This window comes from Melospiza melodia, chromosome 4 (assembly GCF_035770615.1).
Source record: "Melospiza melodia melodia isolate bMelMel2 chromosome 4, bMelMel2.pri, whole genome shotgun sequence".
NCBI classification, from domain to species: Eukaryota; Metazoa; Chordata; class Aves; order Passeriformes; family Passerellidae; genus Melospiza; species Melospiza melodia.
Window position 1 is genome coordinate 59,662,757 of NC_086197.1, and position 18,101 is coordinate 59,680,857.

At 38.5% G+C, this 18,101-nt stretch overlaps 1 protein-coding gene and 1 long non-coding RNA gene across 7 annotated transcripts in view; one reads left to right on the top strand and one right to left on the bottom strand.

The window, feature by feature from the left end:
• The window catches only part of LOC134417546 (uncharacterized), a 60,327-nt gene that overhangs the window by 40,182 nt on the left and 2,044 nt on the right, over positions 1-18,101 (top strand). The gene's annotated exons all lie outside the window — the stretch shown is intronic.
• The window catches only part of VEZT (vezatin, adherens junctions transmembrane protein), a 53,155-nt gene continuing 36,508 nt past the window's right edge, over positions 1,455-18,101 (bottom strand). For 3 of the 5 annotated variants that reach the window (XM_063154868.1, XM_063154867.1, XM_063154869.1), the window contains 5 exons: positions 16,979-17,310; positions 16,172-16,365; positions 11,946-12,046; positions 10,609-10,816; positions 1,455-6,651 (listed from right to left, as the gene is read on the bottom strand). In XM_063154868.1, coding sequence (XP_063010938.1) covers positions 6,071-6,651; positions 10,609-10,816; positions 11,946-12,046; positions 16,172-16,365; positions 16,979-17,310 — 1,416 coding nt within the window. In that variant the 3' untranslated portion in view covers positions 1,455-6,070. Of the gene's footprint in view, positions 6,652-6,761; positions 7,428-10,608; positions 10,817-11,945; positions 12,047-16,171; positions 16,366-16,978; positions 17,311-18,101 lie in introns of those variants that run through there. The other 2 variants (XM_063154871.1, XM_063154870.1) reach the window with 2 other exon arrangements.

The window sequence follows — 18,101 nt, forward strand, 5'->3', positions numbered from 1 at the left end:
GATGTCAGAGGGTCCAGAAGGATGAAACAAGTAAGTAGAAAAAAACATGCACAATAATTTCAGTTTTACTGGCAGTATCATAAACAGTTCCTAGAAACTTTGGGGAATAAGACACAAATGGTCTTGGGCAGCCTAGGCCTCAAGAACAAAAGAAATCAAAATGAGTGAGGAAAGAAATGAGTGGCAGCATCCTCATTAGGATTGAGGAAGCCAGCTGCAAGTTAAAGCACTGATGTACTTCCAGTCCTATCCATGTCCTAGATCTCTGAGTGCTCACACAAGCCAGCCTAGAAGAGGGACTGGATTTCATGACCATGAAGTGATTGATTTAAGCTGTCATAGAACTGCATCCTCTAAAGCAAACTGTCCAGGAGGCCTTTAAGATTTAAAGCTGAGAAGGTACAAGGGTCAAGATATGCTGATCACATGAAAGTAGTCAAGTTTTGGTCCCATTCAACCCTTTTACAATAAGCCACTTTGTAACAGAGAAACTTTTTCCTTGTTTATTAATTGCAGGGGCTTTTTCAGAATCCTGTGTTCGATACAGACAGTGTAACATGGGCTAACAGTGCACTCACCCTGCTGAGCCAAGTTCTGTTCTGATAAGCTGCCAATAACCTGAGCCACAGCAGTGTGAAAGGGAAGGCAGCACATCAAGAACAGTTTCATATCCAGCTGTAGCTCAAGCCACATTGCTTTATCCATCTACATAGGGCAGTACATGGGAGGTAGATTTTACCCCTTGCTATGACTGTGTCTTACCACGCACTACCATTACCTCTTATCTGATTTCTGCACAAATTTCCAAATTTAATAAATTGGATGTATTTTTTAGCATTTAAAATTCCAGGTGGCAAAATAAACACATATACAGGAGAGAATTAAATATAATGAGAAAATGAATAAAGCACACCACCAAGCATTTTAAATATTAGGCTTTGGTTGAGAAGCCTTTGGTTTGATCTCTGATATCCATATATCCAATGCCATGTTTCTTGTGTGATAATATATTTTGCATCAGAGACCAAAAAAGCTCTGCAAAGTCAAATTGAAATTTAAACAAGTGTTGTTTGGCATCTTTAGTTTGTGTTAGACCAGGTGGCAGCTGTTGGGGGATCATTTTGTTTTAACAATTTTTTGTTTTGTTAGCAAAGAAAAACATTGTCCAGCCAAATCCTGCTGACAGTGAATAAATATTTCTCCTCCATCAGACCAAATATTTTCATTTGCCATCCTAATAGCTAAAAGACCTAAAAGGATTTTTCTTTCTATATGGACTCAAATACATTTGAAAGGTTTGGTGTTTCATGGGAGGTGATTATTACTCTGTACTCTGCACTGCTGAGGTTAGTATGGAGTACTGCACCACACTTTGGTCATTATACATCCAAAACTGGAGAGATTTGTAAGGAAAGCAAACAAAAGGCAGAAAACAGGACCTCTGCAGAATGACCGAGGAAAGCAGAATATCAAAGAAGTTTATTGACAAATCTTCTCATGTGTACAAGACAGTAATGATGATGTACTGGCACTGGATCTAGGAAAAATTGACCAAACATGAGCCTGAGCAAATCTGTGGAGAAGGATTCCATCAGAACCTGTTAAGGTGACATCCACCACCACTGGGTCAAGAAGTCCCTGAGCCACAAATATTTGAGGAATAGTTTGGAGAATAGTAGGGACACAATAGTTTCCCTCAGCATCTGTTTAGTCCCTGTCACAGACAAGATCCCAGAGCAGCCTGGCCCTTTACACTGACCAAGTGCCATTCTCTCACTCTGCTCAGATGAGATAGTATGAAATCTGTTAATTCTGAAAAGCAGTTAGCTCTGGGAACAAGCCACTTGCAGAACTACAGCCACCCTTCACAAAATCGTTTAAAGGTTAAGGGCAGTTTAGTGTACTTGTCCTCTTGTTTGTTAAAAAAAAAAAAAAAAAAAAAAAAGGAAAAAAAGAAGAAAGGGATAACCTACAAGACTACAGAATTTAGTGTGGGCAAACAACTCCATGCAGTCCACCATATAAATTAATGAGAAAGTTGCAAATTTAGCACTTCTGAAAAAACCCATAAAATTTCCAATATTGCAACAAACAGTCACATGGAGACAGGTGTGCTTGGGACAAAGTCTGTTATCTCAGTAAAACTGGCTACTCCATCAGATACCATCTTGCATTTAGAAATCTAAGTACATGATTCAGTGATGTCCAGCAATCCTCTGCTGGAAGTAAAACTGTCTCATTTCTATGACTGATGGCAGAAGCTTTCACATTTGCCAACCTTGTCTGTAGTTGACAGAGGTACATTTAATTGTATTTGAAAGATGATCTGTAATTCTCTACATTTGCTTCCATGACACAACAATTTAATTTTAATGACATACACTTAAAAAAACGGACAAGTCACTTTCTTATCACAGATCTTTGCCTAGATTTAATCCTTTACCTAGATCTTTAGCTGTAAAGTGAAGTAATATAAAAACATGTAGTGTTAAATTGTAATCCACTCCAAGAAGCAAATATTGTCTTTGGAGTGCTTTCCAGGTAGAAGAAGAAATTATGTAACCCTACATAACTTGTTTCTTTACTTCACAGGACTACTAATTAGAAATGGGATAGGGAAAATGCATTTATTGTTAGCTCTGCTCTTCAGAAAGGATTTTGGCTGCTGATATTCTTTGTCATAACCCATAATTTATTGTGGACTTCCTGCTAAATGTTTCAAAAAGTTGCAAAGCTCTAAGAAGCAAATGTTCTGTTTTCACAAAAATCCCTATCTTGGGTAAGGAGCCAAAGAACACAGAACTGCACTCAGACCTTGACATGCTCAATATATTAAGACAACTCATTAGAGCTAATGCACACTTCAGTGTGTTCACAAACATTATTTTAAAGGCAGCAATAAATTATGCCAAGAAATCTTTCAGGTTCATGAAGGAACCTACAGCATGTATATACAGTCATTTCAAATGACATAATTATGAGGAAATCTGGATCATAACAGAGTGTATGACATACATAGATGGAACCTGGTTATCAACTCGAGAGAAGTCAGGCTTTGTGTGCTGTACACTGTTAGCAATATTTTTCTTCAAGGAGAATATTAAATAGATCAAAATAAATGACCTGATGGCTGTTTTATACAGAGGTGATGAGAGGCAGAGAAAACAAGTGAGTCCAGGTGTTCATATGGGCAACTTCTAAGACTGCATTAAGTAAGACCATGGAAATCAGTTAAATTGCTCGTAGAAAATCTATTTGTTCAAAGTAGGATCAGGACTTCCTCCAAAAAGGTCATTGTTTGATCACAGCTGTGTCTAATGTCAAGGCTGTAATTTCACACTACACCATCTTTGCCAATAATGTAAATGTGGGCTCTCCTGAGCCTCAGGCCAGCAACACAGTATGTGCTGACACAGCTGTTTTGAGGTAACTGCTGTTACTGCATTGCTGCAATGAGAATGGTGACAAGCAAAAAAGCCTAAAAGGGGTGAATTTTTCCCCTGCTAGACTCGTGAACTGGTTTATAACATGGCCACAAAACCCCATGTTGACATATCTGCTGGAGGAAAATGAACAACTCATGATGGACAGGGCTTTTTAGACCAGTTTCATTACCAAGACCAGCATATAATAAAACTGGGCCCCAAGTGAGCCACCAAAGTAGATTCTCCAGAATTTTTACTAAGGACTGCAGCAAAGGAATAAAGAGATAGCAGCTTTTATAAATGTGAGATTGGTCACCAGTTCCAGTACCAATGCAACTCAGGCTACTTCTGACTTCACCTGAAACTGTGAACACAGTGATAATTAATATCCTAAATCTGATTACATTTCCAGGTTGGTATCATAGTCTTACACACTGTAAACTATGATTTGGATCCCATAGAAAAAGGTCAGGAGTACCTTTCTGGGATACACAACACCAGATCATGAGATGATGGTGGATGAGTTGATGGAAAAATATTGATGGAAGATACATTTAGGCTGTCACAACAATTAGCTAGGAACAAAAAATATCTGGGCACTTTGTGAGGATCTCAAGTTAAGAATGAGGAAGACTTCTTCAGAAGCATGGACAATGCTTCAAACACAATCTATCCAAAGCAGCTGTTCTAGACTTGTCAAAAAAAAAAAATTGCTTACCACAGAGAAAATAAAAGTGTTTCATCATCTTAGCCTAATCTTTAGTTATAGAAGAATAAACTCTACCACTAAGAGGAGGCTTATCTTCTGAATACACTATGAAAAGCAGCTGATTTTTTTTTCCTACAACCTCCTTAAGACATCAACCACTCAGCTTCCAGTCACTTACACAAAATAAAGGACACAGAACACAGTGTTACTGGTCAATGAAAAACGGCAACACGTTCTCTTCCCAGAACCTGTGTGTGAGGGAGAAGACAGGCACTCTACAGTGAAAGAACACTGTAAGTCATACTCCCTTCTCTATGAACTGGTATTTCCCTCTTTACCATCTGTGAAAAAGTCCACATATTTCACAGTGTTCATGCAAAATCACTAATATAGGCCAGGGAGTTGAAAGAAAACACTCATTTTCTGACATACCATCAAGAGTTCCACCCTAACCTGCTGACCAGTGTTACCTTCCCTGCTTTCCATGACACCATCCTAGAAAGATATTGTTCTGCACCACCAGCATCTAAAAAGCCCTTTATAGAATCTGCAAAACACAATAAATACTCTAAGTAACTGATGCAGTGTTTTGTCCCGGAAGTGTAGCTGGTGTCCAAGTAGAGTATTCCACACAAAGAAGTGGTGCTCTCACCATTAGAGACACGGGAACTTTACTTTGTTATGTGTCAGACAGCAAAAGGAAGAGAGGACAGTGAAACCATTAACCAGCTCCTCTGAGGTTAGCATCAGTTTCCTGCTCCTTGTAACACCACCACAGAGAAAAAAGCAACCTGCATAACCTCATACCAAACATCCAGACTTCATCATCAGTTAACTAAGTTACAAGAAACAAAATACACAGCTGTAGTTCTCTCACGGATTCTTAATCCCACAGATTAAAGCTGTGATCTAAGGAAAAGTGAAAGAACATTAGTGAAAAGCAGGTATGGTGTTCAAACAAAACACTGCAACACAGATAATTTCCTTTCAGAAAATTACTTCAGGACATAAGCAAAAATGTACAATTGATCATTATATCAAATCAAACAATTACATTAAGGTTCAGTTTACAAAAGGTTAACAAACAATTAATAGCTGGCTTAATAAATAGGTGTTTACTTCTCATCTCTCAATCCAATAGATAGCTTCTAGCTATCTGTAGTACCTTCTACTGGTGTGCTTATAATCTTCCCTAAAATGTACTTACAACACATTTCTCTAACATGAATTACAACTTATAGACATCATTTATTAACCCTTCATAAAACTCTAGATAAACCTTAATATGAAGCATGACTAACTTTATACTATTTCAGCCCCATACCCCAGGACACATGAAATACTAGCTCTTTCAAGTTTTTATTTAAAATTCTACATTTTAGCTGGGTGCCACATCACTAGTTGAAGAATCACAAATGCCTATCATGGCTTAGCCAACACACTGCAGACACAAGCAGTGAAACAAAAGTGGTGGGGGACAATCACAGAGAACAGTTCAGGTTCTTCCAAAAGAAATGTCCTGGCTGTTTTTGTTGGAACAAACATTGATACCATGACAAAAGAATCAGAAAGGAAAAAAACTGAGTCTGTTGTAAATCAAAACATTGCTTTTCCTTCTGTTTAGAAATGAAAAACTACAATATGTCATTCACTAAATAAATAAAACAGAAAACACAAAGGTAGATTCCAACCCCCATCACTAGGATCTTGCAAAGTGACAGCCATCTATTTCTTGGATGCATCCCAAACTTCTCTTACCTGCAAATTTTCAATATAATTAGAAGTCCTATTTAGTGTATCAGTCTTATGGGAACATGATGTATTATATATGTAGGTCTCCTTTTTTTTCCATCCAGTATTTTCAGCTTCAACCCCCCACCTCAGTTTTTTTTCCATCAAACTGCCTGCTGTTAGTTTAATAAAGTTCAGCTCAGACTTATACTTTTCCTTCACTTTCAGAGCCTCTCTCTTCATTTTCACAGTTGTCCACAAGGTCTTCATTCTCCTGTGTCTTTTCTTCTTCCTCCTCCTCCTCCTCCCCATCATCTCCAAAAGTCTCTTCCTGCATTGTAGTAAAAGTGAAAGACCTGGCAGCAACTTGTGCAGCCAGACCAGATGTGAAGTTAAAATCTGTTGATATGTGGAGCTGGGCCAGCCTCTCCTTGATTTTTGAATGTAATGCATCCATAGAGGGAGGCTGTGGAGCCTCTACTCCATCCACACTGCTTGGCTTGAGCTCTTCAGCATCCCCTTCACACTGATAATACATTCTTCCTTCAGCCCCTGTAGAGACATCTTTATCTGTAATACTGTCTTTGTTTTTCTCCATCTCAGGATCTTCATACAAATATTCTGTCCTGCTTTTATCAGCAGCATTCACTTCTGGATTAGAGTCTTTTTCTTCAGATTTATCACAACTTTGGCTGCAGTCCTGCTTTTCTGTATCTGAATTCATATGTGATTCCACATTATTTAGTAGCTTCAATGGTTCTACAGGAGACAAGGGTTTCACTGCAGCTTAAAAAGGGGGAAAAATTAAATGATAACTAAAAGTGAGATGCTATACATAAATAATTTATTTGCCTGAAAAGATGCAAGATTATAAGGTTTAAATTACTTTAAAAAATCCCAAAACAACAGAAATACAACCCACACCAAAACTTAAGTGTTTTCTAATCACAGAGCTGAAGTGAAACGTGACGGCTACTTGTAACTATTCCTTAAAATCTGTGATGTGAAGAGAAAGCACAAAATTGATGGTGTTTAAAGCCAGCATCAAACACAGAGGATGTATTCAGTGTTAAAGCAAAACCCAAGTAAAATTACTGTAGTGCATACAGATTTAACTGTCTTCTTGTGAACAACAGTTTACCTAATCCACTAAAGACAGCTGGTACATGAAAAAGTCCTTATAGGCAGTATCTGATCTCACACAACACAACATACAAATACAACACATAACCACACAGTCAGGTAGGTGTCCTCACAAATAAAGTGTGCATTAATTTAGCCTCTCTTGCAGTTAGTAGCAGCAGTGAGTCCCATTGCCAGCAACGGGATGCTTGCCAGGAAGTCTCTCCTCCCAGAGTTAAGGGTTAGTGTAACTCGGTACAATCGCTCCTTGAAGAACGGGCGGCTTTCATGTTAACAAAACGATATAATGTCCATTTCCAAGTACCAGATTCCCTAAACTGCAGCAGCTCCATTATAGTAGCAGCACGAGCATAAATGAGAGCGGCAGCAGCAGATTCCCAAGTTGCATTTCCCTTTCTAATTCCATTCTGACTTTACCCCTGCAAGCAGAGATGAAAATAACTCTGGGAAATACACAAACTTTTCATGGGAAGCAAAATTTATGCTATTAGGATTTTTCAACCGCATCCTATTTCAGTAATATTACTTTAGCTAGCTGAAGGCAGGCACATCATTATGGTTGTCACATTGATAACTATTGTCATTAGCACACTAAGAGACTGTGGCATTGAATGTGTATTGCACCATTTGCTTTAGAACTTGATATACCAAAGGAGCATTGCACCAGACTTGTCTCAGTTGTTTATGGAGTAGTTCTTTCCCTGTCTTGTAAAAAATATGTTGCTACTTATTTCTGCCCATTTGCTTGGAGAGACAGGAATATGCACAGTAATCTTATCATTTGAGAGGAAACTTCTTGTCTATTTCCTCCAAAGAATACTCTGAAGGGCAAAATTTCTCACAAAAAGAAGAGCTACTTGAGATTGGTAGCTGGCCAATTTGTGGAGTTGACAAATTAATAAGCAGGGTGAAATTCGTCTGTTTTGAGAGCATGGCTTTCCAAATCCGATAAATAGCTATAAAACAACTGTTGTATGGACAAGGTGGGAGAAGGGGAAACAGCTGGCTACAACACAACCACCAACAGAATGAACTTTTTTGAAGGGGATAGGTTAGGGAAAGGCTAGAAGTGATTTTGCAGCAGAAGAAAGTTGTTTGACAGTGTTTGACAAATGGAAATGAAGCTACTAAAAACTTAGCAGACCTTTTCAAAAGCACTTTCATGTAGTGGCTCAACAAGAGGCCAAAGGATCAGAAACATAAGCTTACCTACACTCCCATAAACTACCTATTACCCAGACTGTAAGAAGTATTACCATGGTAGTGGGCCTTGGAAAACTTGCTTTAGTCTAGTGCTCTGCTAAGATGGTATTTTTTCTTCTGGAATCCAACCTATCATCTCCAAGTGACTTCATGTTGTGCTCTTAAGACAGATCAGCTTGTTTGGAGCTGACCTCTTATGCAGAAACCTTCACCAGCCCTTCCTTAAACGAACCAAAAACCCTCATGCCCTTGTTAGGATAAGTCAGAATGGCTAGCTGGGTGCCTTCACAAACAGATTAAAGTCTTTGAATATTTCAGGATCTTTTTCCACAATAATCACAAGTTGGGAAAACACAGGATTTCTTTGTCCTGTAAAAGCAAGATTCAAGAGGACTATGGAAAAGTGGTATCATGGCTGAAGCCAATGGAGACAAGAATATGAACCTTTCTGGGTTTCAATCTTCAAGATAAGCCAAGTCAGAAATGTGGAAAGCGCAGATCACATAAATGTCTTTTTAAGGACTGAACTTGTGTATGGATAAATTAAACCATAATATGCCAGGGTCCATGATACCATATTTACTGACTTGTCTTTCTTTTGAAGAAATATTGAAGGATTTCCCTAAAAATCAGTAATGTTATAGCAGGTGTACATATCAGTCTGTCAGATTAGACACACACAATCTGAGCCAACAGAAGACAATATTAATTACTTTCTTGAACTGCCCTCATGTTTTCCACGTTTGTACGGGATGGAGATAATCAATGATTAGTCCTATGCAACTGGAGAAAATCATGCTTTCTTCCCTCCTCACCCTTTTATCTCTCCTAAACCAAAGAAACAGGAAAGGAAAAGGAACCAACATGAGCCACAAAGGCTTTCTGGTGAACAGTTATTGCAAACTACAGGAGTGAGCTGACTCTTTCCAGCTATGGCCACAGATGGCCTGAGGATATGCTGGTAGGTATTACCTGCTCAGGACAAGTATTACCTGCTCAGGTAAGGAAATGTTCCTAGGCAAGTTCTCCTGACAAAAACTATTTGTGCAAGAGTTTCACTAGGTCTGTGAAGACTTAAACTGGAGGTAGGATCACTTCGTCCTCCAACAGTTAGGAAAGGAAGACTTGAAGAAATTTATGTGAAGAGTTGTGTGCTGTCTTATGCAACAGAAATACAGAAATCCTATTCCTGAGCAAACTGCTGCAATTTGATGTCTCGGGTTTTTACCGCAACTGGAAGAGAAATCAGTACCAATAGTCAAGTAACCTCTTTTACCACAGTTGTAGCTTAATGGATGTAAAGAAGAAAATTGCTAAGAACAGATATTTTTGATGGTTTGATGTCAAAAGAGACATAGATAATGTCTATGTCATAAATAGATATGGTCTGTTACTTTGTGTTTCTAGTAAATTACTGGAAACTTGCAATCCTTGCTCATTTTTCTGGTAGACACCGTCAGAGGCAGAATCCTTGGATATGGTGCCAGACTTGAGGGCTGTTTTGCATAACATAGAACATGGCACTTTTTAGAAAGCTTTTCCTAACCTGTCTTTAAGAGGAAGAAATGAAAATAAGAGGAAGGAAAAGACAAACTTCTGCCAATTTTAAGGAGAGTAAATCAAATAGCTCAAGCAGAGAGGAATCAAGTTTTTACAGACAAGCTGTCTTGTTGAGGCAAGAGAAATTTTCATATCCTGCTTTCAATTGCAAGTGAATGGAGACACCCAGCAGTCCTCAGAATTAAAAAGGGCTAATTTGAAAGAACTCTTCTTCTTAGGTGGTTTTGTTGGTTTTTTTGGATTGTTTTGGGGTGGTTTGGTTTTTTTGTTTGTTTGTTTGGGGTTTTTTTTGTTGTTTTTTGTTTGTTTGTTTGGGGTTTTTTTTGTGAACATGTTCTGTATTCACTCTCTCATGGAAACAAAAGGAAGTTTTATTATTTTATTTCTCTAATATTTCAAAGTCCAGCTCTTCAGTTTAACCTATATGCTTTTGTACGTCTGGGATAAATTTTCTGCTAGTTTCTTTAAATTCTGAAAAGCAATTTATTTATGCACCCTGATAAAAATTCGTATTTACTGGAAAGCCATGAAAGAAAGTCAGTTCAATTTGCATGGTTTATATCCTGACAGCTTTCTTTATGTCTTAATATTTTTGTGTGTTTAATATTTTAGCTCAGTGTTTTGTTTAAAGCCAAATTCTCACTTCTATGAGTTCATTTCAATATGTAGTAAAATGACTGCTAAAATATAAAAAGATGGAATGGCAACTAAGACCACACAGCTCTGTCAAAGACACTACTACAGCTAAGCACGGTCTGAATTCCAGCATAGTCAGAAATCCATGGCAGACACCCATGTTTTTTAAGGAAGGAATTAATTTTCAAAAGAAATGCTTACCATGTTCACTGAATAGTAGCTGTTTCCACTTCTGTCTTTCAATTTCTGAAGCTTTGAATCCCAGTACAGATTTCAATTCTTGTAACACCCTCTTAGATTCCTGTCTCTCTCGCTCTTGCCTCTCTCTTTCTTCTTGGGAGAAGCAGTAAAAGTCTTCCCTTTTGTATTCATTATCTGTATCTGAATAATCAACATATGCTTCCAGTTCCTAAAGAAAGAAAGGAAAAAACTCTTGGTCTTCACTGTCAGGTGCACTCAATCCTATGATCTGATTCAAGATCAAGTGATGTCAACACAAACCAACCACAGTAACAGGATGGAGCCCTGTTTGAGCAGAGTCAGTGGACCTGACACTGCTCTTGGTGGTATCTGTATGATTTTGGAGCAAGTCCACTCATTACCAAGATTTACCTTCATACACAAATAGGAACCAGTGATATACCTTGAAAATGGGAGACCATTTCTCTGTAATTACAGGTGGAAATAAGCAATGCTGATGTGGGTTTATTTTTTTTTTAAATTTACACTGTAACCAGTTCTTGGTAGTCATGCATCTTGCTAATTTAACTTACATAAATCCTTATTAAGAGGATATAGAGAATAGCAAACTTCTCTTCCAATTTTAAATACACTGGATTACGAGCATAAAAAAACAGAGCAGCATTTATATTATAAGAAATTTTCAATAAAGCAATTAGTCCCAGCTTTTTGATATGGAAAAACAGCTGGAGAGAATACATGTGGGGGAGAAGCAAGGGAGGGACAGAGCAGAACATGGGTGTTCACTGTGCTTTCAGAATGGATCTGCCACTCAGTTCTGGGATGGAGGAGGCCCACCTCTCTTTAAGACAGCCCAACCATCACCCAGGAGGTCCTCTAACAACACAAAATTGTTCAGTGTTACAGTAAAAAGATATCCAAAAATGCAGAGACTAAACAAACTGATGGCAGGATGATTTGTGCTTGAGTTGTCACTTTTTCAGCTGTGTCTTTTAATCCAGCAAAAGTAGGACTATTTCATATACTGCCTTTTAGCAATTCTCACTTTTTATTACTTTGACTTGAGTTGCTGCTCTCCTTTGGTCATTCATTTCTAATGATATATATGAGAAATGAATACTAGTGCTCTTTTTTCCAGGATGGGGAATACCTCCCCATGGAACAGCAAAAGGAACGTACACATTTTTTTGACAAGTCCAATTTTGAAGTGGTACTGGCCACTTACTTGTCTGTCTCAGCAAGACAAGGTCACTGCACAAGCAACTGAAAAAAAGAATGGATATAGCAAATAATCCCCAATTATTATTTTAAATGATCCTTTTTTTTTTTTTTTTTACCTGCTCTTCAGGGATTGGATCTTTGTTTTCTATGTATATGGCAGGCTGTGTTAAAGGTACTGTAGTATGCTGTAGGTTGTCACAGGAAACTTCAATTTTGCCTTTAGGGGAAAAAAGAAAAGGGATTTAAAAGAAATAAAATTGAGTATTGAATGATGTTTCTGACTCACTCAGGCAGGGTCCAGGTATTTTCATAAGCAGGATTTGCATACATGAAAAAAACGGTGAGAAGGTTGGTTAGGTTACACTGAAACTGTTAAACAGCACTTAAGTAACTTGGCTGTTTTTATAGAAGCTGGGTCCAATGGAACTTGTGCTGAAACACTTCAACTAACAAATCTCAGAAATTTTATAGACTTTGAAAACCTGCAGATGGCAAGCAAAATCAGTAAAACCAGAGAAGAGACTTTGTTCGGAAGTTTTAAAAAAATTATAGATAAAACAGCTTCAAATGACTGGAAAATGTTGGAAGAAATAATTAAAGAAAGTTTACAGGAAGGTATTTGCGAGGTAGCAAGAAGACAAATAACAGCCAGTGTGAATTTGTGGAAAATAGAAGATGTTAATTTTGCAATGCAATAAAAAGGTCTTGCATATAGAAAGAACCACAGACATCCTGCATTTTGTTTTCAGTAAGATTTTTGACATGGTGTCATGACATCTTTATAAGGAAAATGCAAAGGCCAGGAAAAGTTGCTATTAGGTGCACAGAACAGCCTCTTGGATCATCACAGCATGATTACCATTTTCAGACTGGAATACATTGAGTGAGGATTTGTCTCAAGTCCAATACTCTCCAATATTGCCAATGGGTGAAAGAGAGGTGTTGCATCTCATTAAATCTGATGACTTGGGGATAATCTGCAAGAACACTGAAGGGCACCACTAGAATAAAAAATAATATTGGAAAATCACTGATACAACCCAGGTAGAAATGGACTTCAGACCCAGAAGTTTGGTGACAACGGCTGCAGATTTTTGTGCTTTGGAATAGCCAAGTGCATAAATGTATCACAACTGACTGAGGAGCACCACTGAGAAAGAGGTGAGGAGCCTCACCATCAACTCTACCCCACTGCAAGCAAAAAGCCAAACTACAATCCAGTACATAGAAAGCAACAGCACTTACAGCTAAGACACATGAAATAACATTTCTACTCTGGCACTGATCAGGCTGTGGATGGAACATACTGCCCAGTCTGGGGCCCCTTCATTCAGTAACACAGTGGGGCAACCAGAGGGAATATAGAGGAAAACACTGGATATTATAAAGAGGACTAAATAAAGCATAGTCACCAGGGAAGAGCTGAAGCATAGGGAGTCATGTAGAGAAGACAGAAAGAAGCATAATAATCATCTTTGAGAATGTAAGAGCCATCAAGAGGAAATGGATTTCCATTGTGGGTGGATCAGAAGTACTGCTTTTAAATTGCAGCAAGAGGTACTTCTATTCAGTAATAACATTCTACTGGTAATGGAATTAAGTGCTGGAATAGATGCCTGGAAATACTGTAAAATGTCTCTAAAGATAGTTTTTTAGGAAGAGGCAAACAACATTTACTCACAAATACTAATTTACCCTTGAGAAGGGAAATGGGTTAAATGACCTTGCCAAGCCCCACCTAACCCTATTTTGCATTTCTAATCTATACACTGAACACTTAGGGATGGTGAGATTGCAGCAGAGTACCACAGCCTTGGTCTTATAAATATCTAAAATGTGTCCATTTGCAAAGATGGTTTAAAAGAACAAGGATGGAATTTAAACAGTTTGAGGGCCAGTGTTTCAAAGATCAGTAATACAATGCTGTAACTAGCTATAAAGACTACTCCATTCTGTAATAGTAGCAGTAGATTACTACATGCTTACATTGTTGAAGCTTTAAGTGATACATTTTATCAGTGATGAAAAAAATGCAAAAGAATAAAGAAAAGAAGCTGAAAGTTCTAGGAAATTAGCAAAGATGTATTGGTAGATGAATGATAGATAGGTCCACTGTTGCCCAAAGAATTTAAACAGAGGTGATTGCCCTTAAATGTGCTAAAGCCCCACCTGTTCTGAGGTTCTACTCTGTACCTGACAGGATCAGTGAGTAAGTAAAGGTACTGATTCTAGAAATACACCAAATCATGTAAAGGAGGAAGCCAAACTGCATTCCCTGAAGGAACTATATGCTAAAATACAAGATACATGCTGGTGTCAGCACCAATGACAGGCTGACAGGAGGGTGTGGTGTCCAATCTATTACTCTGCAAGGCTTTGCTTTGGCTCTTTAATGTACCTGTAAGAGAACAGCTCTGACATATAATGATTCAGGGCAAGAAGCATGTACTGCTTGTTCAAGGGGACTCATCTCTTTATACAGATGAACTATACAGGCTGAACTAGTTAGTTGGACTAAACATCTATCTGTGGCAGCAGAAGTGCTCAGCATCCACTTAGACAAAAGGCTCTAAGCCCATGGGTTTCTTGAAACAGCTCTTGTCAAAAGATTGATTTAGTTTTGGATAGTAATGCATAAATGTAAAAGCTGTGCTGAGCTGTTATATTTATTCAATAGGAAGATATCTTCTACCAAAGAGTTTTCAGAAAGTATTGGAAAAAAAATGAAGTAATTTACATAACATGACTGACAGACCAGCTGTTAAAACTTGTAGGAAGACAGCAAAAGAATTGAACTTGACTTCATGTACAGCTTGACAAGGTCAATCACAGAAACTGGATGGCTTAGAAATATATCAGGAAAGTCAAATGTTGTCAGATAAAAATAGTTTTCAATGACCAAAATAAATTAAAGTAGCTCCTGTGAATTAGTTCAGTAAACTTGTTGCAAAATAGAAGTTCAATCCCAGCACGTTTCCAGGAAAGCAGTGGGCAAAAGTGAAGGATTATTTTATTTTTTATTTCCCATGCAATCCCTTCTAGATCACACATGAGGTTATTTTTGTACTGAACTTTAAAAGAAGCAAGTTACAATAAAAAGGCCTGCTGAGAAATTTATACACAAAGTAAAAATAAAACTAAAGTAACTAAAAATACTATTGTGTGTAGTCTAGAAAGAGCTTTTAAGCAAAGGGGAAAAAAGATCAGTAGAACTGCAGGTTGTGGAGGTGTCAACAAAACACAATAGGTCAGCACATGCAAATATATCAGGCTACATCTAACATCCTCACAGGCTGTTTTACACAGCACTGAGGGGGAAGCTGTAAGACTGCACTATCAGGTAAAGTGCAGGAGTTTGTTTATACCATGTCTGGACCTGCACAGAGCCTGCAAGAAGCCTCTCAGTGCTCCAAGTTCTGATGTAAGCATGAACAACCTTGGCCTGCCTGCTTCTAGGTCCACAGCAATATTTATCCATCTATGGATATTCCATCCATGCATCATTAAGAGCATAGTGCACTTCAGATTTGGATTTCTGCAGGTAACTTGCTGATACCCCAAGTTCCCCCCTCCAATTTTCCTAGTACAGTCTCCATTACCAGCATTTTTCAGATGCTGGGCTGTGCCTTCCTAGCACAGTAAAAATGCTCCTGGAAAAAAGAAAGATTAGAAATTACAGGCTCAATTCCATGTCAGGAGAGCCTAAATTCAGTTCAGTTATTTAAGCTGGTTATGCTTCACAAGAACAGCATGGGCAGTACAGATCCTTAAGGAGAGGGACAAGAAACAAAACACTGGGATATGCTGCTCGCTCACTAAGACTTTTAAGAACACCAAAGGTTAGCTCACTCTCTTTGAGGGAGGAAGTAAATGGGTTTTATATGCTCAACATGTCCTCTATGATTTGAAATGTTCCAGGAAATGCGATTGTCAAAAAAGTTTCATGACAATGTCATTATCATTTCAATTAATGGCATCATTTTAATGCAGTAAATAAATGAAGATCTTGAGGGCAATTCATTAAAATCCTACCCCTTCATAGGTGATTTCACCCATCAAAGACAAAAAGCAATTATCAGTCTACACCTGAAAATGTAACCATCTGAACCTAGAGGTGTAACAGACTGAGTTAGCATGGTTGCATTTTTTGCTGAAACAAAAGCTTCAAGGCCATCACAATGAAAAAGTCTGATATAAGGACACAGTTTTTCAAAGTGTATGGTTTTAAGACCTTCTTCAGCTAAAATTCTGATACACAGGCTGAACGTTGTCACTGATTCATCTGACCATTTAATCTCTGAAGTGTATCCCATTAGCTGCTAAATTAATCTCTCACATTTACCTTTTTTGTTTGGGTTTCTTCCACTCATTTTTTCCACCTGAGAAATGGCTTCTTCCCAGCAGCTGTTGCTTGCCTGGATATGAGGCTGCAGAAACTTCAGTTTTTGTTCCAGAACCTGACGGGCTTCTGTTGTCAACTCAGGTGTCTCCTTAGTGCTAACAAGCTTTTCAAGCTCATCCTCAAGAATTATTACCCTAAGTAATGAGGAGATAAACAGCAGTAAGTAATAATAAATATTTGACTCCACCATTCTTTCCATTATTTAATGTAATATACTGTTGTTTCCTTTAAGTTTTAAGAACCCAACTCAGTCAATTACTCAAAGATGTCCCAAAATTTTAAAATATTTTTTTCTACATCAAGATACCTTGCTTATGTATAAGATTAACAATGCAATACCTGCAATTGTTATAGTAATTCTTACATGTAAGGTTAAAGGAGTAGGACAGTCTCAACTGTTTCATGAAGGCAGTGACAAATCTTTAAGGATATTTACTAGTTAGGTACTAAGAGCTGAATGTTCTTATAAAGCATTTGATATGTGGAAAAATCAATGGAAGATTATTATGGTTTTCAAGGGAGTCACAAAAGCAAGGCAAAATCTTAGCACACTGCTTATCTTCAAGTTTTCAGATACTCAAAGAATACCCAGGAAAAATATCAGATTCCATAGTAAACCTTTGAGCCATCTGTGTGAAGATATGGCTACGACCACAAAGACTTTTTTTGCTTTTAATTGGGGATACAAGCTGACAACCCAAAGAACTTCAAGTCCAAATCCTTCTGTTAATTCGGGTGTAAACTCACTCATTGAGCAGGGCCTTGAGGTGCAGCTGCAGGCTGCGCACGGCCGTCTGCAGGCTGTTGAGCTCCCTGCACTGCTGCTTGCCCCTGGCTGCCCACTGCAGGCCCGCCTGGTGCTGCGTTTCGAAGTAGCGGTAGAACTCGTAGCTCCTGCGCAGCTCGGCCAGGCAGGCGGCGTGCGTGCCGGGGAGGCCCTGGGCCACGTCGCGCAGGATGCGGTGAGGCAGCCGCTCCGGGCACGCCGACGGCGCGGGGCACGCGTTGGCCGGGGACAGCAGCAGCGCCAGCCTCCTGAAAAACTCTGAACTCTGCCCTACCCAGAGCTGAAAGAGGACCTGCAAAACAGGGGAGGGTTAGCTCCGTGCACCTGTGTGCATTTACTTCCAAAGTAAATGTATGGATACACCACGGGAAAACATTCCTTGGCCGGCAACGGGAACTTTGAAAAACTGCAAAAATCCGCTGACTGTTTTTGAAGGGTATTCCAGAGCGTGTGAGGTTCAGATCTTGTGAACCTTAGGTGACTGTTAATTCCTTGATGAAGGATATTAAATGCAATTATGCTCATAAAGTTGTCAGAGTCCAAAACCTCATATTCCCGTCGGCCAGTTTCATTATTTGCTATAATCTCCACATACCCTACGGCTCGTAAAGGGCTGCCAAAATTCCAGTGGCAGCAAAGACATTTTTCCTTTTATAAGGCCAAGCTGTCATTTCTACAATCTAATAACTACTGCATTGCCCCACACCCAGCCTTGAAACATGAGCCTAATTGCTATGTACTTCAACAAAAAAATATTCTGCATATGAAGAAAGTTGAGCTGCTAACTTATTTCTTTTTTCAGCCAAAGTATGAAATTCTACCAATACTATTAAGGAAGAAAATTCTTTTAAAGAAATTGATTGATTCACAGTGTTATATATGATACTAAAAAGGACAGTCCATCTAGGAGCAAGGCAGTCCAAAATTTCAATTTCTTGAGAACTTCCACTTCCAGTGAAATGAAAAGAACTGTTTTCTTAGTTTAGGGAAGTTTGCTCAGTAGACCATGACAGTACAGCAGCACCTTTTATGTCTAAAATGAAAAGGAAAGGTTATGATACTTTTCTCTGCAATAATGGCCCT